Source organism: Rhincodon typus, chromosome 3, assembly GCF_021869965.1.
Source record: "Rhincodon typus isolate 14 chromosome 3, sRhiTyp1.1, whole genome shotgun sequence".
Classification (NCBI taxonomy): Eukaryota; Metazoa; Chordata; class Chondrichthyes; order Orectolobiformes; family Rhincodontidae; genus Rhincodon; species Rhincodon typus.
In genome coordinates, this window is record NC_063334.1 from 9,265,688 (window position 1) to 9,288,958 (window position 23,271).

Genomic DNA, 23,271 nt, shown 5'->3' on the forward strand with positions numbered 1-23,271 from the left:
TGATGGACTGGGCTGTGTTCACGACTCTCTGTAATTTCTTGCGGCCTTGGGTAGGGCAGTTGCCATACCAGCTGTGATGCATCCAGTTACTGCATTCTACAGTACACTGCCAGTGTGTGTTGGAAATGTCAGGATGATTTCTAGGTTGGCTAGTTCCAGCTGCCAATGTCTACGGAGGAGGAGTGTGCTTCGCTGCTGCCCATGTATCTCATCCTGAGATGATGTTACTTGTTGTCATTCAGAGTAAGTGGCAAGATGAATCTAACAGGTACATGATACTCTGGTTTCCTTGCTGAGTTTTCCTGATTCCTGGCTTGTTTGGCAAGTTTGGCCAGCTGTGAGTCTGAATATTAATGAGGCAAGTTGTGGCATTACAAGTGTGTTTAACAAGCAATACTGTCAATTGGCATCACCCGATACTGCTATGAAAAGCAAAAACAGTGGAATGAGTTGATCCCAACATCGAGATAGACCTCTCTGCACTCATCACCCCGATTCTACCAAACATTTCACCAAATCCCACATCACTGACACCCCTCTAAGATCCAGCTCTGAGATTTATTCTTTATTACCCTTTTCTTTTAGATTTGCATAGCTCGGGAAGCAGTTATACTTTGATGTTAACATCCATTCAATGACTTCAACTTAGGCTTTGCAATCGAGTATACGGCACGAGGAATGAATCAAGACTGAATACAGTACATGTTAAAGATCTGACTTTGAGGTCACTGTAACAACTTGAGCGCTCATGTTGCATATATGGAGAAAATGCCCACAACTTTCCTGGCCTATCCTCAACAGTTGAGGGTTGGCAATATTTTTCCCTAGGATTTCAGCACTTGTGTCAGTTACTGATTGTAGTTAGTCATGTTTGCAGTTAAACATACTGAAAAATTGAAACTAAAAATCCTGGTTCTATGAGAGCTTGAACCCATCCTTCAGGCTGCTTCTATTGTTCTAAGTTTAGGAAAAATAACCCAAGGCCGCACAAGCTGCTTACTTTATTGGCTTTGGAGCACTCTTAGCACCTCTGTTTCAATCTCTTCATAAAAGAAAAGGACCAAATACACCTCTTAAAACCATAGTATCATCACACTGGCCTTTGGACTATTCCAGAGGAAGGCTGGAACAATAGTTTTTGGCAGTTTTTGGTCAAAATCTCCATTTTCTGAAATAGGCTTCACTCTTCACCTTTGAAACTTGAAATTATGGGAAGCATTCTCAGTAACTTTGATAGACGGCCTGTCTGCATATACCCTGAGGCAAAGGTGAACACAGTTCAGTCGAACTGTAGATCCCTCTGAAAATTAAATCGACGTTGTAATGTGGAAACTGGTAATTAGTACATAGTTGCTTTGCAGGTGCCATCATGACAGGATTTACTTTCAGTTGGAATTTGATATAGATCACCAACATTTTGGAGACTTAAACAAAAGGGGAATTGATGATAGGGAAGCTCCACTTTCTTTGAAGTTCTGTGCAAACATCCTGCGATTGAATTTTACAGAAGTCCATCAAACAGTCCTGTAAATGAAGTTTATCAAACGTGTAAAGCAAAACAACTGACACCAGGGGTCAGCATGCATGGGTAGCTGCAAGTACCTACCAGAAACTTGAGCGTTTAATTGGTCATAGACCAGGAATAAACTTTTTATTTTCATAAACGGTCCCTTAACTTAATTTATAAATAGTTTGTTGCTTGTTACAACTAGAAAATGTCACAATTATGGTGGAAATGTCCTGATGTAAGTCTAAGTTCTCTCCATGTGATTCTAGACCAGGTAGCAGTGTCAACTGACTTTGTGTATGTTAAATGCTACATGCGAATATACTCACAAATCCATTCTGCTTCCCAATATAAAAAAACAATCAATCACTCTGATGAACAAAAATTCATGTTTACAACCAAAAGATCTTGTTTTATTCAATGCTTTGCTGAATGAGAACACGCTAAAAATATTATGCTGTGGAATTCTGTTAAGATGCAAAATAAGTAGCTTTCGATATATTTTTCAGTTCTTGTGAAAAAACAAAAGCTTTTGATAGATTTATGTTTATCCATAAAACCATATACTGATTTCTAATTCTAGCTTGTTTTATAAAAAAGTACAGACAAACCACTCTGGCACACTGGAAAATTTACTGCAATTTTTTACATGTAGTTATAAATTTTCATCAGTTTGAGCTCTAGAAGAACTGTTTTCCAAACAAGCACCTGTGTAAATAAATAATGTTATTGAAAATTCTGAAGGAAGCACTGTAAAAATAGAACATTAACACACAAGCATTGTTTTTTCAGCGAGTCAATCAAGCAGCTCTATTTAAAATGTCTTCCTTTGCGCTTTAACCTCCATGTATTAACTGTGATAGACAAATTCTGACAAAATATCAGAGACTTGAGTTTTTAGGAATGATAACGAGAGATAAGTTTTAATTATTTGTCATGGGAAATAACGTATAAAGACAAATGCTTGAACAGGTTTGCAGATGATATAAAGATAGGTGGAGGGGAACAGTTTGAAATATTATGAACAGTTTTGGGCCCCGTGATGTGTTGGTATTGGAGAGGATCCAGAGGAGGTTTACAATAATGATCTTAGGGATGAGGGACTTGTCAAATGAGGAGTGGTTGAGGACTGTGAGTCTGTACTCCATGGAGTTTAGAAGGATGAGGGGGGTCTGATTGAAACTTACAGAATACTGAGAGAGCTGGATAGAGTGGATGTGGAGAAGATATTTTCACGAGCAGGACAAACTAGGACCTGAGGGCACAGCCTCAGAGTGAAGGGACGACCCTTTAGAACTGAGATGAGGAAGAATCACTTCAGCCAGAGGGTAGTGAATCTGTGGAACTCAATGCTGCAAAAAGCTGTACAGTCCAATTCATTGAGTGACTTTAAGACAGAGATTGATAGGTTCTTGATGAGTAAGGGGATCAAGGGTGACAGGGAGCAAGCAGGAGAATGAGTTTGAGAATTGTATCAGCCATGATTGAATGTCGTAGCAGACTCAAAGGGCTGAATGGCCTAATTCTGCTCCTATGGCTTATGGTTTCAGTGATTTTGTGCAAACACTTGGCAATTATTAGGTGTTACATCTCAGTTCAAAGATGAAGGAACCACATGTGCCATCATTTCCACTGCTTAAATTGTTTATATTGTGTAAGTCTTCTAAGCAAATGCAGATATGATGTAGCTGTGGTGAGCATTGATTTAATCAATGCACTTCTATGTACTATATGAATGTAAGGGTGCAGGGTCAGGGTTGGAGTTGATGAGCACAACAGTCAGGAAGAGCATGTTGGTGAACATGAGGATCAAGGAGGGAGTTGGTGAGGGTCAGGGTCAGAAAGGGAAGTGAGATGTGGCTAGCAGCAGGTGGGAGATAAGTAGTAGGTTTTGATAATAGTATGAGAAATTTGGGGCAAGTTGGTTCAGGACTATAAAGGGTTTTAGTGTAAAAATTACAGTTTAGCAACTTGACCTAACCTTGTTATGTGTTTTCTGATGGGAAACCGAGTATTGGCAAGTACACTCAGAAACTCAGTTCAATAAGCTGATTGGATATTTGTGCTATAACAAGCTTCACTAACCCTTCTTGAATTTTTGTGGTAGCAAATGGGCAGACCATTCATTAAATACTAAATGGTTTGGATATTGAAAGTGTATGCTAATCAATTAAAATTTCCAATGATATATTACAACAAACCAGTCAAATCATGATTAAATGGACCTTGTGCAATCTAACCTTCAGGTCTCAGTAAGAAATTAATCTTTCGGGTATGTGCCTCATAATGTAACACAGATGGGATGTTTCACTACTGCTGTCTGGCTGGGATAGATTTCAGATTATAACAACTGTGTATATGAGCCTGATCCTTACTGCTACTTTCCCAGCAGAATAAATGCCACCTCAGTGCATAATGCAAACATGAGTTATTTGAAAAGTAACCACTACTGGGAATGAAAGCATTGTTAGATTTGAAATTGTTAGCTGTTGTAGTAAAGTGCTCTTGACAGAAATGAGAATGAAATCTGCTGAGAAACAAGAGTTATCACTTAAAGTTGAAAGTATACAGAAGTGTCTGTTGGTGGTTAGTACAATGGTTTTGATATAAGCAATAATAAATTTACAGTACAATAGGTAAAATAGTGCTTGTTAACTCCCTACTGCTTAACTGCCACCACAACCCTCACTATAAATGGGGAGGAAGCTGTGACTGGAAGGGATTGAAGGGGCATGTGATGGAAAATGCTGAGGAGTCAGGAGGGAAAGAGCAAAGTTTGCCTGGTTTGGAAAAACTAAGCACAGTCAGTAACTGCAGTGTAAAGAAAATGGTAGCATCAGGAATCTTCATGCTAAAACAAAAATACACAATTAGAATGCATTTTAAAAGGGGAATATCAGCATTTTTAGATCCTGCAATGTCCCAAAGTACTTCACAGCAACATCCCAGCGTTAAAAACAGATGGCAAGCTAGAGAAAGAAACATTTTCGATACTGTAGACAGCCAGAGACTTTTTCCTAGGGTGGCGGTAGCTATTACGAGGGGGCATAGTTTTAAAGTGAGTGGAGGTAGATATAGGGGAGACGTCAGAGGCAGGTTCTTTACTCAGAGAGTGGTAGGGGCATGGAATGCATTGCCGGTGAGGGTAGTAGAGTTGGCCTCATTAGGGGCATTTAAGCGGCTATTAGATAGGCATATAGATGATAGTATAAGGTAGGAGTGGAGGTTAGATAGATCTTAGGATTAGGGTAAAAGTTCAGCACAACATCGTGGGCCAAAGGGCCTGTACTGTGCTGTACTGTCCTTTTGTTCTATGTTCTATGTTCTATGATGATAGATTTTAAGGGGTTTACACCAAAAGGGGGAGAGAAGGGGTAGACAGGTGCAGAGGGAGAGAGAGAAGCTCAGAGCTTATGCAAATACAGCTAAAGGCATGGCTGCCAATAATGAGGTGCAGGAAGAAGGATAAGATGGCAAGAGTTTGTCGAAGGTTGGAAGAGGGGCAAAGCAATGTTAACGTGAGAATCAGAATTGTAAAAACAAGGCTTTGGCACTGGCACCCAATGTAGATCAGTAAGCCCTAATGTAAGGAGAACGGGAACTGGGAGGAGTTGAGACTATGGGCAGCAAAACTGAGCTCAAGTTTTAAAGGGATCTTGGGGTCCACATCCATAGATCCCCCAAAGTTGCTACCCAAGTTGATAGGGTTGTAAAGAAGGCGTGTGGTGTATTGGCTTTCATTGGCAGGGAAATTGAGTTTAAGAGCCGTGAGGTTATGCTGCAGCTCTATAAAACTCTGGTTAGACCACACTTGGAATATTGTGTTCAGTTCTGGTCACCTCATTATAGGAAGGATGTGGAAACTTTAGAGAAGAGTGCAGAGGAGATTTACCAGGATGCTGCCTGGACTGGAGGGCAGGTCTTATGAGGAAAGGTTGAGGGAGTAAGGGCTTTTTTCATTGGAGCAAAGAAGGATGAGAGGTGACTTGATAGAAATGTACAAGATGATGAGAGGCATAGATAGAGTGGATACCCAGAGACATTTTCCCAGAGCGGAAATAACTATTACGAGGGGGCATAATTCTAAGGTGATTGGAAGAAGGTATAGGGGAGATGTCAGTGGTAGGTTCTTCACACAGAGAGTGGTGGGCGTGTGGAATGCGCTGCCGGCAGTGGTAGTGGAATCAGATACTTTAGAGACTTTTAAGCGATTCTTGGATAGGCACATGGAGGATAGTAAAATGCAGGATATGCAGGGTAGTTTGATCTTAGTAGGATAATAGATCGGCACAACATCGTGGGCCGAAGGGCCTGTACTGTTCTATGTTCCAGTTTGTAGAAGGTGAAAATGCAAGTCTGCTAGGAAAATAGAGTGGTTGAGATCTCTGGGTCTGTATTCAACGGAGTTTAGAAGGATGATGGAGGGATCTTGGAGATAGCAAGAACTGCAGATGCTGGAGTCAGAGTCAACACAATGAGGAGCTGGAGGAACATAGCGTGGAGCTGGAGGAACACAGCAGGTGAGGCCGCATTAGAGGAGCAGGAAAGTCGATGTTTCAGGTTTACACCCTTCATCAGGACCCTGATGGGGGTACTGAAACTTACAGAATACTGAGAGGCCTGCATAGAGTGGACGTGGAGAAGACATTTCCACTAGTAAGAGAGGCTGGAACCTGAGGGCACAGCCTCAGACTGGAGCGACGACCCTTTAGAACTGAGATGAGGAGGAATTTCTTCAGCCAGAGGGTGGTGAATCTGTGGAACTCACTGCCACAGAGGGCTGTATAGACCGAGGCATTAAGTATACTTAAGACAGAAATCAATAGATTCTTGATTAGTTAAGGAGATAAAGGGCTATGGGGAGAAGCAGGAGAATGGGGTTGAGAAACATAATAATCATGATCGAATAGCAAAGCAGCCTCAATGGGTCAAATAGCCTAATTCGACTCCGAGGTCTGATGGTCTTAAAACAGTGACATTGTTGGCTGTGAAAGTGAAAAAAAATGCTTGGCCATGGTGTGGCAAAGAACAATTGAGAATTTATAGATTAACAAAAAGAGATGGCACTGACTGAGCAAAAATTTCTTTGTGAAAAAGTTGAGTACAATTCCTCCACATTTGATGAAGCATGTTGTAAAATTCTATAAAAGTTTAACTTCGAATGTAGGAGGGCAGAGGAAGCACTTTATGCTTGCAAAAACACACATACCTTCGAATATAACTATCAGCTCATGCTGCAATATTGAAAAATACTGCAAGAGCAAAAAGGTTTGTGGGAACTGTGACATTTTAATTACAGTATTTGTGACCTTTTCCAGTTGTCTTTTACAATCAATTTCATTCTATATGTATAGCTTCCAGTATAAGCTCTTTGCTTTTCGACTACTTCCTGATGGAGGCTGGAAGGAAATGCAGCGGAATTATGATGGCTTTGAATTTATTTCACCCCAAGCTCAGTGATCACCAGGTTTAATGAGATAGGTCCTGAAACAGGTTTTAAAATGCACTGACAAACAGGGTTTGGGCCTAGGGTTTGAGAGAAGAGATGGGGGTGGGACGGGGAGCACAGTGTGGATTCAAGGATCTAACTGATGTCAACGTGTACATAACAAAATCTTCACAATACACTGGCAATTGCTTATAATCCTCGAGCTCCATAAAACCAATATAGCAATTGTTAATGACTGTAATGTTCTTCTTTGTGTTCAAATCCTTCTGTGGCCTTGCCTCGCTACCTTTGTCATTTCATCCATTGATCTCTGCACATACACTACTCCATGTGCACTCTACCCCCATCTTACAGCATGTCAAACATCGACTTGCATCAGGAAGTCTCAACACTGTAAAAGCTGGTCTCTAAGCCTTCCACTTATTATCTCTTAAAGTGGTTCCCACAAATCCATCCATCCATCCATCCATCCATCCATCCAAGGACACCACCTCCCTCCCACACAGAGCCCAAGCAGAGAAGCTCCAAACAAAAATGGCACTGTCACACCTTACAAACATACTGTCTATCAGCACAGACACACTCACCTCCATGAGATCTCAAATGCATTTACAAATTACATCACTCAAAAAGGAACACATCACGAGAATGCAGGAGGATATTCCAGAGTTAGATATGGTAATATCCCTCATGGAGAAACTTGGTGTGCATGCAGGAACTATGCACTGTTTTCACAGCTGGCATGTTACAATGTGTAGTCTGGAGCCATTAATTACACTGGTGATGGAGAGATGCTTGGAGCAGACATCCCAGATAATGTTCCCAGCAGATAGCCCATGAACCAGGCATGGGCTGAGGTTGTCTCAGCAAGGATAAGGCTGCTCCCGCTCATGGCTGCCACTATTGTCATCGGTGTGGTTGGCTCTTCTGATAGTGGGAACCTCTGTGCAGCAGCATCGAGTATGGTGCAGTACAGAAGCCTCTTGAGATGCCCCTATGGGTATCTCCAGGATGAGGATGACCTTTATATTTACCTTGGCCAGCAGAAAAGACAAGTGGATGACATGTTTCCACCTCCTCTGAGATCACAGGGTTTACGAGAGAGCTATTGCAGAGACTGTCACATTGTATGGTGCACTGAGTGAGTCCCAGGAATGCCTTCACACTGTCATTAAGAACAATGTCCATTTCTTTACACTTTATGAAAATTAACATTTGAAGCCACATACATGACACTATTTTTATTGCTCAAAGAACAAGGAAAGTGGTATGAGTTATTGAACAAAATCAAGTTTCTCTCCATTGTGAGGGCACAAGCTCTGCTCAGATGTATACCTTCATCATTGGTACGTGATTAGATATTTCAGGCTGTGCACTTTCTGGATGTGATAGCTTAGGCACCTCAGACTGACATCCAGACTACATCCTTCATCCTGGCTCAGAGGGGCTGAGCTGAACTGAATTAAATCATCCCTGTCAATCATGGTAAACTTACAAAGTCTCCATGACCATATGTTATGCCTGGAACCTTCCTGTGCAGCTGGAGCACCTCACCTTCTCTCACTCAGCCTCCACAGTCAGATACTTTAGAGACTTTGAAGCAACTCTTGGATAGGCACATGGAGGATAGTAAAATGTAGGGTATGCAAGGTAGCTTGATCTTAGGAGGATAATAGGTCGGTACAACATTGTGGGCTGAAGGGCCTGTACTGTGCTGTACTGTTCTCTGTTCTATGTTCTTATTGGAAATGATCACAGCCTGGTATTTGTGTGATGCATATGTTATTTCCCACTTGTCAGCCCAAGTGTGGATATTGTCCAGATCCAGTTTGGATTGCTTCAGTATCTGAGGAGCCGCGAATAGCGCTGAACATTGCGCAATTATTGGTGAACATCTTCACTTCTGACCTTATGATGAAGGGAAGGTCATTGATGAAGCAGCTGAAGATGGTTGGGCCTAGGACACTACCCTGAGGAACTCCTGCAGAGACGTCCTGGAGCTGAGATGATTGACCTCCAACAACCACAGCCATCTTTCCATGTGTCAGGTATGACTCCAACCACCGGAGAGTTTGTCCCCTGATACCCATTGATTCCAGCTTTGCCATGGCTCCATGATGCCACACTTGGTCGAATGCAGCCTTGACATCAAGGGCTGTCCACCTCTAGAATTCAGCTTTTTTATCCATGTTTGAACCAAGGCTGAAATGAGACCAGAGGCTGAGTGACCCTGGTGGAACCCAACCTGGTCATCATTGAGCAGGTTATTGCTGATGGTGATGGTTGAGTGGGGGATATGCCGGGCCATGAGGTTACAGATTGCGCTGGAATACAATTCTGCTGCTGTTGATGGCCCACAGTGCCTCATGGATGCCCAGTCTTGAGTTGCTAGATCTGTGCGAAGTCTGTCCCATTTAGCACAGTGATAGTGCCACACAACACGATGGAGGTTGTTCTCAATGTGAAGACGGGACTTCGTCTCCACAAGGACTGTGCGATGGTCACTCTTACCGATACTCTCATGGACAGATGCAACTGCAGCTGGCAGATTAGTAAGGATGAGGTCAAGTATGATTTTCCCTCTTGTTGGTTCCCTTACCACCTGCTGCAGACCCAGTCTAGCAGCTATGTCCTTTAGGACCTGACCAGTAGTAATGCTGCTGAGCCACTCTTGGTGGTTGACATTGAAATCCCCCACCCGAGAGTACATTTTGTGCCCTTGCTATCCTCAGTGCTTCCTCCAAGTGCTGTTCAACATTGAGGAGTACTGATTCATCAGCTGAGGGAGGACTGTATGTGGTAATCAGCAGGAGGTTTCCTTGCCCATGTTTAACCTGAAGCCATGAGACTTCATGGGGTCCGGAGTCAATGTTGAGGACTCCCATGGCAACACCCTCCCGACTGTACACCACTGTGCCACCCCCTCTGCTGGGTCTGTCCTGCCGGTGAGACAGGACATATCCAGGGATGGTGATGACGGTGTCTGGGTCATTGTCTGTAAAGTATGATTCTGTGAGTATAACTACGTCAGGCTATTGCTTGACTAGTCTGTGAGACAGTTCTCCCAGTTTTGGCACTAACCCCCAGATGTTAGTGAAGAGGACTTTGCAGGGTCGACAGGGCTGTTTCTGCTGTTGTCTTTTCTGGTGCCTAGGTCGATGCCAAGTGGTCCATCTGGTTTCGTTTCTTTGAGACTTTGTAGCGATTGGTACAACTGAAAGGCTTGCTATGCCATTTCAGACAGCAATTGAGGGTGGATCTGTGGGTCTGAAGTCACAAGTAGGCCAGACCAGGTGAGGATAGCAAATTTCCTTCCTTGAAGGACATTAATGAGCATTTTCAAGCAAACGACAATGACCATGAATAATTGTCAGAAAAAAAAACTATCTGGTTCACTAATGGCCTTTGGTGGTATGAATTTGTGCACAAAATCAAATAGCACTCCATCGTGAGGGCAAAACCTCTGGTCAGATGGGCATCTCAACATTAGTAAGTGATTCGATATTTCAGGCTGCGCACTTCCTGGATATGACAGCTCGGGCATAACAATCCTTACCTGGTCTGGTCTACATGTGACTCTAGACTCACAACGAAGGTGGTTGAGTCTTAATTCGGGATGGGCAATAAATGCTTATCCAGGCAGCAATGCCCACATCCCCTGAAAGAATTTAAAAAGAAGAGGGTTTTGGAAGGCTAACCGGAACTCTATCACACCAGCTTTAGTGTTCAGATGCGTGATGTGTTACTCTATCCATGTCCTAGTGAGGAGGTAGCATTGATGGCATTGTTAGAGCTCCTGTAAAAGCTTCAGAAGTTGCCTCAGCAAGAAATTGCATCACTGCAGAAGGAGCACAACACTAGCATGTAGGAGGACATTCTAGAGTTAGAAGTGGCAAGTACTCCAAAAAAGGGGAAGGACAGGTACAGCCCTGCCCGATTGGAACCACTTAGTAATTGTGGAGGGTGATGTGAAGATCTGTGGAAGCCTGGGCTGAACGATGGAGGAGGCATGGCAGCAGCAGGAGAGTGAGTGCATACGTGGCAAGAGCTTCTGTTGTGGGCAGGAACCATCTGTATATTAGGAAGGAGAAGTGTTGGGAGGCACAGTATTGTCAACAAGAGCTCAGATATCTAAAACCACTTACCGCAGGAACACAGTTTCCTCCGAACCTGAGGTTTGGTCATTTCCAGGTTGCTTCCTCCTTACCAGTAGATCCTATGGAGCAGTTACATTCTCAGGGTTCTCCCAGCCTCTCATTCCTTTGCTCTGCCATCGTGATGATCAGGGCTTGGTCTTTTCTGTGAATCAGGTTGCTCCTCATCATCACTGCCAGATACTGCCACCTTTAAACTTGGTTATTGGAGGATGGATCCTCACAGCCTTGACCCTTGGTCTTCTGCTGCAGCGATGCCAGGATGGCAAGATCCCTTACACTGCCAATGCAGTGATTGCCCTATGGCTACAAAAGTTAGAATGCGCAGTCAGTGCACTGGCAGCATTTGGGAGGTGGTGTGGTGTCTCACCATCCTGGCAACAGAGTATCCCGCATCATACTGGCCAAGCTTCTTCTACACCCCTGCAGCTTTTGTGGCTCTGGTGAAATTCCTCAGGGCAGCAATGAGTGAGTGCCCACTGTGTACCAATCTCACTTCACTTGGTGTGTCCCTAGGCATTGTATGCAGCCTGTGCCCCCTGTGAAACTCTCAACACCCACTTGCATTTATTGCTCCTTCCTAACTGCCCTTGAGAAGAGAGTGATGAGTGAAGGAAGGTGAACGCAGTTGGTGCTGGGAATAGTGTGGGAAAACTGACACACTAATCACTGTCATATCTTTGTGATGTTTTGTCTCCCTCATTCCCAATCTTGGTGCAGCCCAAAAATCCAGTCCTAAGTTCTCAGAAAATATCACTCACTTTCTATCTCCATGACCATTTTGAAAAGCTTTTCGGTTTCCTTTCTGCACTCTAACCATTTTCTACTTTCTTTCTCACCATTTCTTCCTGAGGTCCAGTAAAGGTTGAGGTTGAGTAAGCCACTCCCAGTCACTTGAAGTAATAGACTCTTTCACCCAAAATGGGTTGACGATGAAGTCAAAGTCAACTTTGGTCCAAAGAATCTTTGGCTGAATCTTATGCTCAGCTCACTGGTTTATCAGCTGGGAAGGGGAGTTGATGACGTAGTTATGATGAAATGGGCCTCACAATGAATGGCAGTGTTATTCTCCTGTTCCCACAACAACAGAATCATTTCCCTTTTGAACTACGAAGAACCACCTGGTTGGGCTGTACAATGGCTAATACAAATACATTCAGTAAGTACAGGGTCATGCTCTATCCAATTGTTCCGGGAGATTGCAAACAGGGCCCTACAACTGGCATAATTTGCATACTTAAGCAACCTTCCAGGTTGGTGTCTTTACAGGGCCTGTCTAGGAATTACATCACGAAGACCTTGGCATCCATGGGGGTAGTTGAAACGTTGTCCCTTTCCTTCCCTCCCCCTGCCCTGTTTTCATTTGCTGGTTGCCTACATTTTAGATGTTGACAGGTGAATATCAACACCATTGATCTTTCCCTGAGGAGTGCTACAACAAAAAATTGCTCAAATTCCTTTCTACATTTCCTTGACATATTGTGAAGCATTTATTTTAAAACAATTCTGTTAACGTAACAATAACATGCTTATCACTAACATCATTGAGATATCAGCTACCCTGCCTCCAATAAAATAGAAAGAGGATCCTTGTTTTACCAAAAAAGGCCCTGTTTTGAATGAAGTATCTAATTGAAAGTTTTAAATTAATTAGATTATTAAATATTTATTTATATAAAATGGTCTCCCAAAACAAACCACTGAAACAGATACACAGCACTACAAAGGGATGCTAATATTACCAAACAAGACAACAATCGACCTACACTTTAGAATAACTGCATCATAGATCCTGAAACTGGCGGCAGAGGGTTTTGGAGGTTGCTCTGGGGTGAGGGGTTTGGGAATAGGGAGAGGTGGCTGGGTCCAGATTTTCCTATGAACTGGTCTGACTGACAATTGTGATTTCCAGTTGAATGAGGAAGACACTGGAGCAGGAAGGAGGAAGAGGTAGGCAGCCTGCAGCTGTTACCAGAAACATGGAAGGAGTTTTGATTCCCACCTCCAGCAGCAGGTTATTCTGATCCGGGAAGGTCAGGCTGCAGTTCAACCTCATGGAGCATTCTGATTTGTTGACACCAGAGCATGATGTGCCTGACCCCAGAATACAGGGTAGGACTGACCCCTGACACAAGGTGGCCTTTGTGTGATAGGAGGAGATTGTCTGATAGGGGTGGGCAGGGTTGGAATCAAAGAAAGAGGGTACATTTGGTGGACCTGGCCCATAAGCCATGCTGTAAAAATACTGACCATTTCCCTGACATTTCCCTCATCTCCCTCAATGAGCTCTGAAAAAGAGTCACTGGACTGAAACGTTTGCTCTGTTTCTTTCTCCACAGATGCTGCCAGACCTACTGAGTTTTTGCTTCCATCATCTCCACTGGGGTCCGGGGTTTCCAGAGACCTGGGAAATAACCACTCTACATTAAACAAGTTGGAGGCTGCCAGCTTCATTCAAATAATTAAGTACCAAGCCACCTCCTGAAGACATGTTGGCTGCATGCCCCTACTCTGTTCCGTTAAACATGGCAATGGGTTTGTAGTGGCAATGGAGTCAGGTTTGATTCTGAAAATTTTAGCAACAATTCTCAGCTACTGGCTTTTGGGGGGTTCAAATGCAATTTGTTGTTTCACATTTTGTGAGGCTTATATTGTATTATGAATGGTCACAGACTAATACCTGTATAGAGTGCAATCCAACACTGCCAGCATAAAGATCATGTTGGATGGTGTCACAGTGTACGTCCAATTTCCACAGCCAGGATGTGGTGATTTTTCTTGCACATTTGCACTGGTGTGCAGAACATTGGTACAGAAATCAATCAACTTTAATGAACCTGAATGACAGTACTCCCTTTCTCTGACCTTTAAAAAGATTCCATATTAAGTTTAAGACCTTCCTAAGGAGTCCATCCAATCACCCAGGTACTTCCAAATATTGCGATGCCTGGGATTTCGAAACGTGTTATCAATAATGTGAGATGACGTGCCAGAGGCTATCTCATTCTGCACAATTTCAATCCACTCCTAAATTTCCTCACCCCAACTTGAGTCACACTACCACTTTCATACTTACATTCAAACCTGCTTCACATTGTACAAAGATAGTGGGTAAAATTAGCCTGGATTACTTATTAATTCAAGGTTTAGCACCAATGTTATAAAAAGAAATTTGATTCAGATTAAAAAGTAGTATATTGCAAAAATATACTGGAGGAGATTTTCTAGGCATAATAACTGAAATGGATAAGGCAGGTTTCCTTCCAGGTACACATTCCTTGCACCCATATTTCCTGTAATTGCTGTGCTTCAGAGCAGAACAATCTGTCCCAAAATCTTTACTAGTGACTTTTACAGTTTAATAAAGTATGTTCTTTTGCAAGTAAAAATACCTGTTTTGTGAAATGTAGCAATCCACATTAACAAATACAGGAGGATAAGTGCTGCAATATTTGAAATGTCAACTATCAAGTAATTATTGAATCTAATCTAATAGTTTCTATGACCTAGCATTTTATCCATTATTACAGCAGCCCACAGCATTTCAGCTAAAAATCATAACAAGCCATCATTTTGACAGCACGTTGCAAATGAAAAGCATGACATGAAGCAATGAACTTGAGGTACTCATTAAACAATGGCCCTGGAGAACCTGATTCGTGCTTTGTGAGAAGTTGCGTAAATCAGAAGTGTCATATAATTCAAATAGAATGTCAAGTTAAACCTGTTTGGAAAAGTAAAGCATTAAACACTCGTCAATGAAAGACAATTCAATAACTTGAACTTCACAGGAACTTTGTTAAGGCAAAGCTACCATCACCACCACCTCCCCCACACCCACCTCCCCCCCACCCCGCCCCCCCCACCCTGAGCCCATTGCAATAACATGAAGTAGGTTCTTCAGTTCCAGATCATAGATGGCAACCAAATGTCACTCATCTCAGCCACAGCAAAGTCTAAAATGGGCTGGTAGCCTTCAACATGCCAAAAGGGATCTGCAACATATCGTAGCAAAATAAATCATCGACTACAGAACACATTGAAGATAAGTACAAAGATATGTTCACAGGGTTAGGATGTCTTGAAGGAGAATATCATCTCATGCAAGACCAGTTCAGCATCTGCTGAGGCCAGCCTGAAAGACAAGAGAGAAGAACTGGAAAACAAACAGAGCAATCAAGAAAGTGACAACTCCTACAGAGTGAATTAACAGCATGGTCGTAGGGTAACAACAGGGAAAGCTGAGCGTATGAGTGGACATGTAGAATATAAATAAAGCCTTAAATACGTCTCATTACCCTATGCCAAACACTGAAAGAATTTTTGGCTCAAATTGCAAAGGCAAAAATCTTTACCATTCAAGATGTAAAGTATATTTACATCCAAGTATGGATAGATTAAAGAAATAACCTTTTAACCACATTTTGGATGCTCTTCACCAAGTACATAAGATTGTGCATAGCAGTTGGCATTTCCACTGGTCCAAAGTGTATCAGTACAAATAACATGAGAAGGTTAGAGATCTTCCTTGATTGCAGGCTGTAGTGGATGGTCTGCTAGTTTTTGAATATGGAAACACAATGGACAAAGCCATTGCTGATTACAATCAAAATCTACTGTGACTGCTTGACAGATGTCACCAGGCAAACCTGAAGTCGAACAAGAAAAATTGTAAATAAGGATGCCCGAAGTCCTGTCTCTCCCATAGTGGTGAGAGCTGTAGTAGTGATGCAGCGATAAACAGATGTAAAAGCTGTGTTATGATCTGTTGGATTTGTTAACTATTGGGTAACATTGTTGCCCACCCTGTCATTGGAGTGTGAACTATTACATCAAATCATGGCCAACAACATGCAGCGGTTCAGAATTAGAAACAGCTTTCACTAAAACTAGCAACTAGTGATGTAGATGTCAGGGCTGAAATACCGCTGTAAATGAAGAAGCCAACCTGCAGTGTGACACCAGTGAGACTGGTCTTGGAGCAACCCTGCTGCAGCAAACTCAACTGGTTTCACCTGCATTCACAGTGCCAGCACAAATAGAAGGCTCAGATTGAGAAGAGCACTTGGCCCTTGACATTGCTTGAGGACATTTTCATCAATACAGACCTGGAAGAGGCAAAGTGATTGTTGAGTCTGATAACAAGCTGCTGTTATCTGATCAAAAGCATCTGCAAAAAATGTTACTCCACTTAAAGAGATATAATCTGGATGTTACAAGCAAGGGAAGCAGATGCATATTTCAGATATACTGTTAAGAGCAGCATCTACCATTGGAACTATGTCTTGGGCTAAAAACATTAGAATTTTTTAGAATCCCTACAGTGTGGAAACAGGTCATTCAGCTCAACAAGTCCACACCAACCCTCTGAACAGCATCCCACCTAGACGCACCTCTACCCCATCCCTGTAACCCTGCATTCCTCATGGCTAATGCACCTAACTTTCAAATCCCTAAACATTATGGGCAATTTAGCATGACCATTCCACCTAACTTGCATACCTTTGGATTAGGTCACACAACCTCAGAGTCTAGATCTATGAGCTTCCTATTTTCTCCATCATAGAGTTTGTCAACTTCTCCCTTTTTACCATGATTCACCTCTGTTCTGCATCAGCCCATTAGCTTTTGAAACCCACAGATCTGCCCCTGCTGCCCTCACACTTAACTTTGCCAACGCTCCCGCACCTGGTTACCACCTACCACCCTCTATATACTTTAGCTTCTTCAAACTTCTGCTGCCCATATCCTAACTCACACTAGCCCTGCTCTCCCAGCCCCCCAGTGCTCATCTTTCTACATCATCAGTTATAGCCTTGCTTTTAAAATTCTCATCCTAGTGTTCAAATTTCTTCAGAGCTTTGCCCATTTTTATCTCAGTAACCTCTTCTACCCTCTGAGAACTGTACATTCCTCCAATACCTGCCTCCTTACTGCCTGCTTCTCATCTTCACTGGCCATGCTTTCTGAGCTACTGAGTTTTCTCCTTTTTCCTCCCTGACTCTGTCTTTTTTATGACACTCATCTGACCACTTGTTTAATGTTCCTTTTTTTTGGATGGTGTCACTTTTTCGCAGTTACACTCCTGTGAAGCCCCTTGGGTCATTTTACTATTAGAGAGGCTTTATAGAAATGCAGGCTGTTGTTATTTGTGTTTGAGATGTGGAAAATTGACAGTCTACTGATGATACACAGTTTCAGAATTTGCTACAATACTTGCACAGAGATCTTGTACATAATGTATATTCACAGCAGCAGCATGTCATTCGATAGTCTACAAAAAAAGTTACATTCACAGAACAAAACAACGTACCTGCCCCTCTTGTGTGATTAAAGTCTCCTTTTATAACTTTACATGATTTTCCATTCCCATTGCACACTCCACAATGATCTTCTCTGGCTGAGGAATCTAACATGCCATCACAGCCAATTTTCTGTGGAAAATTAAACAAGATATTTTTTACTGAATTACCTTCAATTGTTTTATTAAGGTCATTACATATTAGTTTGTTGAGAATATTTAAGGATGAACTAAACATTGATGACCAGTTAGGCCAATTGGGCAAATAATTAAAAATGCCATCCACCACCTATAAGATACAAGTTAGGAATGTGATGGAATATTTCCCACTTGCCAGGTTGTGTGCAGCTCTAACAACACTCGAGAAACTTAACATCATTCAGGACAAAGCATCCCACTTGACTGGGACCCCATCCACATTAAAATTCACTCCCGACATCACTGACTCACAGTGGCAGCAGTGTGTACCATCTACAATATGTGCTCCAAGAACTCACCAATGCTCCATCCAGCCTCAAGTTCAATCATCAAGAAGGGCAAGGGCAGCAGATGACTGGTGAAACCACACTTGCAAGTTCTCCTCCAAGCCACATACCAACCTGGTTTGGAACCTCCTCCACATTTCTTGTATTTCCATGCTCAAAATTTGCAAATTCCCTTCCTACCAGCATTGTGATGTTATCTACTCAATACAGGCTGCAGACAGTGTTCAGGCCAGTGGCTCACTACCATTGGACCATCGTAAGGGCAATTAGAGATGGGAAATAAATGCTGGCCCATCCAGTGACACCCAGATCCTGTGGAAAATTAATTGTAAAAGAAATAGACAACTATGGTTTTGTTGTCATGCATCTGGTTGGTGGGGTGATCAGACCTTTATGTTTATCATGATGCTGCATGCTTCCTTCAGCTGTGAAGTGAACCTGGGGAAAGGGATGCCAACTTCCTAGTCCTTCCCAAAGCCCAAGCTGTAATATATTTGCTCAAACTGACAAGTATTTTGTGGGAGCTTTGCCCAGATTTATGATAATTAGTCTTGCACTATACACCTTCCTATTTCTAAAATCCTGAAGAACTCAAGCTTGCAAGCTGTGAGACTTTTTACTCTATTGGCAGCAACCAGTTTTGGCAAAGGTCATGTCTGGAGAAATGGCTCCCACGGCCTCTAGATTCTGCTTCCAGACTGCGCTTTAAGAATGTGCATTGCATTGTATGTCTCACAATAATCAACTGCAAGGGTAGGATGAAACCTGCACAAACATTAATTGTTCAAACAACAAACCAAAGTCTATTTATGTGCAACAAAATGCAAATCCTGCTCATAAAGGGAATAGAGATAGCTAGGCACCTTGGGTAAAGGATTCCCCTTTTGGTGCCATTGGCAATCTGAGAGCAAATGGCACTTAAAATGCATTAGCTTTCCAAAACAAAGTAATTGTTCAAGTTTCTGCTGCAATTTATTTGTTTAGTTTGTACTTTCAAATAAACCTATTGGACTATAACCTGGTGTCAACTGATTTTGACCTTAATTACAATTTTAAACTTTTGCATAAAGCAGTACAAAAAGCAATGCTTTACAATGGGAATATTTTCCTTTGTTTCCTTATGAAATAACTCCACAGAGGCCAGCATCCCATCATCAAGTCGCCCTTTATTTACACGTGGAATGTCCTTGACACTGGTCCAACACCCTCAGAGCCAGCTCTCAGAGTGAGCGGAACCTCTAACACTCCTGTTTATAACTGTCAGCCAGGGCTCCCTGATTGGACCAGATTAACAGCCCTAATCAGAATACCCATTTTCTATGAGGTCCACCTGGCTGACCTTGTTACAGTCATTACACCTTGCATTGAAAAATATTCTTTGACTTAAGAGAAGTAACTTGTTGCAGCTTTATTGATGTAAATGAAAATGTGTTTATCACCATTAATAAGAGTTTTTTTGTAAATGTTTAATCCATCAGCTGTAAATGTTTTGATTTTAAAGGACTGTCAACAGGAGATAAGGGCCATCCATTAATGATGTGGCCTATGATGTCTATCAGCCATCCATGTTCTCAAGCAAAGAGAGAGATACAATATGAGCCCTGCATCCAGTGCAACCAGAGAGAGAACCCTCAGTCTATCCAACTTGAAATATTATTAATTCAACCACTTTGCTGGCATATTGCAGTATGCCCCAGATTGTGTATTCTGGATCATTATCATTGGCTTGTGCGGTATATATTGGCAATGCAGAGAAAGCTTGTGGGTGAAGACATGGAGGATCCACATTGCATGCCCAGTTGATGAGTCCATTAATGACCCAGAGAAAGAACAAGACATTGATCATGGCCACAAGGTGACCAGTAGAGGCTGGGTAGTAAGAAGACAAGAGGAGCCTCCTAATCCCCTCCACACTACTTGTTCCTCCACCTATCTTTGTGTCATCTGCAAGCATAGCAACAATGCCCTCAGTTCCTTCATCCAGATTATTCCGAACCTCCTCTGCCAGTTCAGCATTCTACAATGCGGGTGAAACTGGCAGAGGTGAGGAGCAATCAATCACCATCGGAAGTGTCTGGAGCGAAGACCTCAAATGTAGGCAGCTGCTGTTCATCCACCAAGGTGTAAACCAATTGGCTGCCCCTGCTTGCTGGAGTGGTGAATGAGGAACTAGTGAAGACAGCTGTTGCCTTGGCTCCCTCTTGTACTGACAATGTCTACCTGTGGTCATTGAAGGGGTTACAGGTCTAAAAAACCTATCTCAAATCTCTTGCATTGGATCAGATTCTTCAGTAGAATCATCAATCTCTCAATCGAGCATGGTACATGTTCAGAAGAGGGTGATCACAGCACATGTGGTCTGGATGAACTCTTCCAGTGTCCTTGCCAAGTTGCACATAGAGGTTGGGACCTCTACCTGATCTTTACACATCCACTTGGTACTTTTAGATGAAGACTGTTGCAAAGCTTTGACATTGTCATTTTTACTGAAGAACTGGGCTCTCCCACTATTGATGATGAGGATATCCACAGAACTTTCTCCAGTGGGTTGTTTAGTTGTCATCTACCATCCACAACTAGATGTGGCAGGACTGCAGAGTTGAGATTTGATCTGCTGTTGAATTTGCACCCATCACTGCCTCCGAGCCTGCTCAGCAAATCTCTGCTGCTGAGATGCCAGCTGTTCATTGGTCAGCCATCATGGAATTGAAACAAGAAACTGGGACCAAGTGGGAGCAGACAATATGCACAGCTCCACTCACTCACTTTCTGATAAACTTTGGCCTGTGGCTGCATTATAAACATACGCTTAATCTCTGTACCAATGTAAAGGTCCTGTAAATTATAACATTCAATTTACAGTCATAGAAAAATGTTCTGAAACTTTCATTGCAAATTCTGAGTTGAAGTTTGTACTTTAAAGCATACCTGACTTACATGACTGAATAAGAATGTAGATTCTATGACAGTACTTAAGAAATTTCAATACTGTTACCTGTATAATCCTTCCTCATCACCTTGTTGAAACATGCTATATATGACACAGGTTAAAGCAATGAACAAAATGTCTTTTCTTATGAAGCACTGTTGTTCAATGTACTCCATTTACACACCATTTATTTTTGGTAATGTCATGCATTTATCTCAGATCATCTACCGTACTAAGAGGAAGTAATATTATCTGCTAAACTTTAATCTAATTGTCCCTAACACACTGAACATTTTATTTAGTTCTGCTATTATCTATATGACATCATCTGTTAACAGTTTCAAATACTTCCAAACTTCAAAAGTTTGCTATTTTGTGGCTTTTCAAGATGTACCCTAGCATTTATCATTTTACACAAAGACCTTTTCCGGACCAAAACAAGAGAGAAAATCAGAGGCTATTTTACTATTAAGTTTAACTTGTAATTATAATGTAGTTGTTCTTTTATTGAGAATTTTAAAATGCAAAAGGCTTGCAAAAGGAAAAAAGAATTGAAAGCTTGATACTAGCCAAGACAGGGGGAAGGAAAAAGTGAAAGGATAAAGGTCCAAGGTGTAACATTTCAGTGAGGGTACTGTGTGGAGAAAAGTAACACATAGGCCAAGCCTCTGTCAATCTGCTCTATAACAATTTGTTACAACATTCCAACTTACTCACTCACCAAGATAACCCTTTGTACAGGGAAGAAGTTTAATCTACAGTTAGTTCTTGATTCGCCACTCATGACTCTTTCTCCTGTACATTGATGACATCATCGGTGCTGCTTCCCTCTCTCTTGCAGAATTGGAAAAAAATGATCAATTTTGTTTCCAATTTCTATCCTGCCCTCACCTTCACCTGGAGATAGCAAGAACTGCAGATGCTGGAGTCAGAGTCAACATAGAGTCAACAAAATTTACCAGATTACCAACAAAATTTCACTTCTTGTACGTTTACTTTGACATAAATAAGAATCAATGCAAATTAAACATGAATTAACATGCATATCACAGCCAACAGAAATGATAAATTCTACAAGATTTAGTAGATACAATAAAGAACAGTTTATAGCATTAGTTGGCAGCCTAATCCACCTACAGGCCCAGTTCCAGTCTCACAGTCCTTTGAAGCTAATTTCCACTCCTTTTCCTTTAAGGATTGAGCTGATTCAATGTAAGATGCAGCCTCAATACAAAAACCTTTCTGAACATGTTGTCTTCCTTTTTTTGGTGCACTTCTTTTAGAACATTCCCAGTTCTGATCTGCTATCAACTGTAATAAAGTGAATCCACATGAACCCCTTTTTTTCATCTCTCCCATACCTTTTTGTTTTTGCCAAACAACCTTTACATTTTTAATCTTCCCTTCTCTTTGTACTGATTCCAGGTCAAGAATTACCAGATCCCATGGACTAGAATTTCTTCCTATCCAAAGCTAACAATTGACCCCTTCAATTCTCAACCCTTAAAAATTCTTTCAGACATATTTTAAAAACAATTATATTTCCCAAGCATTTTATAGTAACTACAAATATTGCTACAGCTTTTCCTTCCAGGTCACAATCATTGTAAATGTTCAGCATGACTTGCAACTCCATGCGAGAAGTTCTGGATAATATCCAAGCCTGACCGATAAGTCTAAAGTAAAATTTAGATCACAAAACAGTCAGGAAATGACCATTCCCAACAACAAAATAAGATCTAGTTGCCCATCAGCAGTATTATCATCACAAAGTCACCCTACAACATCTTGTGGGTTACCATTATTTGGAAACTTAACTACACCAGTCATCAATATCACATGCAGGCCTGAGACTGGGTATTTTGTGGTGAGTAATTCATCTTATAACTTCCCAAAGACTGCCCAACATTTAAAAGGCAAAAGTCAAGAGTGTAATGGAATTCTTGCCTGGTTGAATGGATCTACAACAGAAGTCAAGAAGCCTGAGAGCCTGTCTCAAACCTGTGACCTCCACCACAGGGATAGGGAGCTCACAATCATTTGGAAGTTTCCTCTAAATCACACAGATTCATGTCTTGTAAATTTATCACCATTCCTTCACTGTGGGTGGTCAAATTCCTGGAATACCATTCACAGCAGCTTTCTTGGAGTAATTTCACTACATGGATTGCAATTGTTCAGTAAGCTTGTTCACCACCTTCTCACAGATAATTAAAAAGAGGCAATAAAATTCAGGACAACAAGGTGCAGGGCTGGATGAACACAGCAGGCCAAGCAGCATCATAGGAGCAGAGAGGCTGACGTTTCGGGCCTAGACCCTTCATCAGAAAAGGGGGAGGGGAAGGGGGTTTTGAAATAAATAGGGAGAGAGTGGGAGGCGGATAGAAGAGGGATAGAGGAGAGGATAGGTGGAGAGGAAACAAACAGGTCGAAGAGGCGGGGATGG

The 23,271-nt window shown here is 42.0% G+C and overlaps 1 protein-coding gene across 1 annotated transcript in view; it reads right to left on the bottom strand.

Annotated features, from left to right (window-relative positions):
- Nucleotides 1–23,271, bottom strand: part of LOC109920043 (A disintegrin and metalloproteinase with thrombospondin motifs 19-like) — a 412,216-nt gene that overhangs the window by 131,367 nt on the left and 257,578 nt on the right. Inside the window, exons 14-16 of the mRNA XM_048619810.1 lie at nucleotides 22,773–22,786; nucleotides 20,663–20,731; nucleotides 17,424–17,544 (exon numbers count right to left, since the gene is read on the bottom strand). Coding sequence (XP_048475767.1) covers nucleotides 17,424–17,544; nucleotides 20,663–20,731; nucleotides 22,773–22,786 — 204 coding nt within the window. The remainder of the gene's footprint in view (nucleotides 1–17,423; nucleotides 17,545–20,662; nucleotides 20,732–22,772; nucleotides 22,787–23,271) is intronic.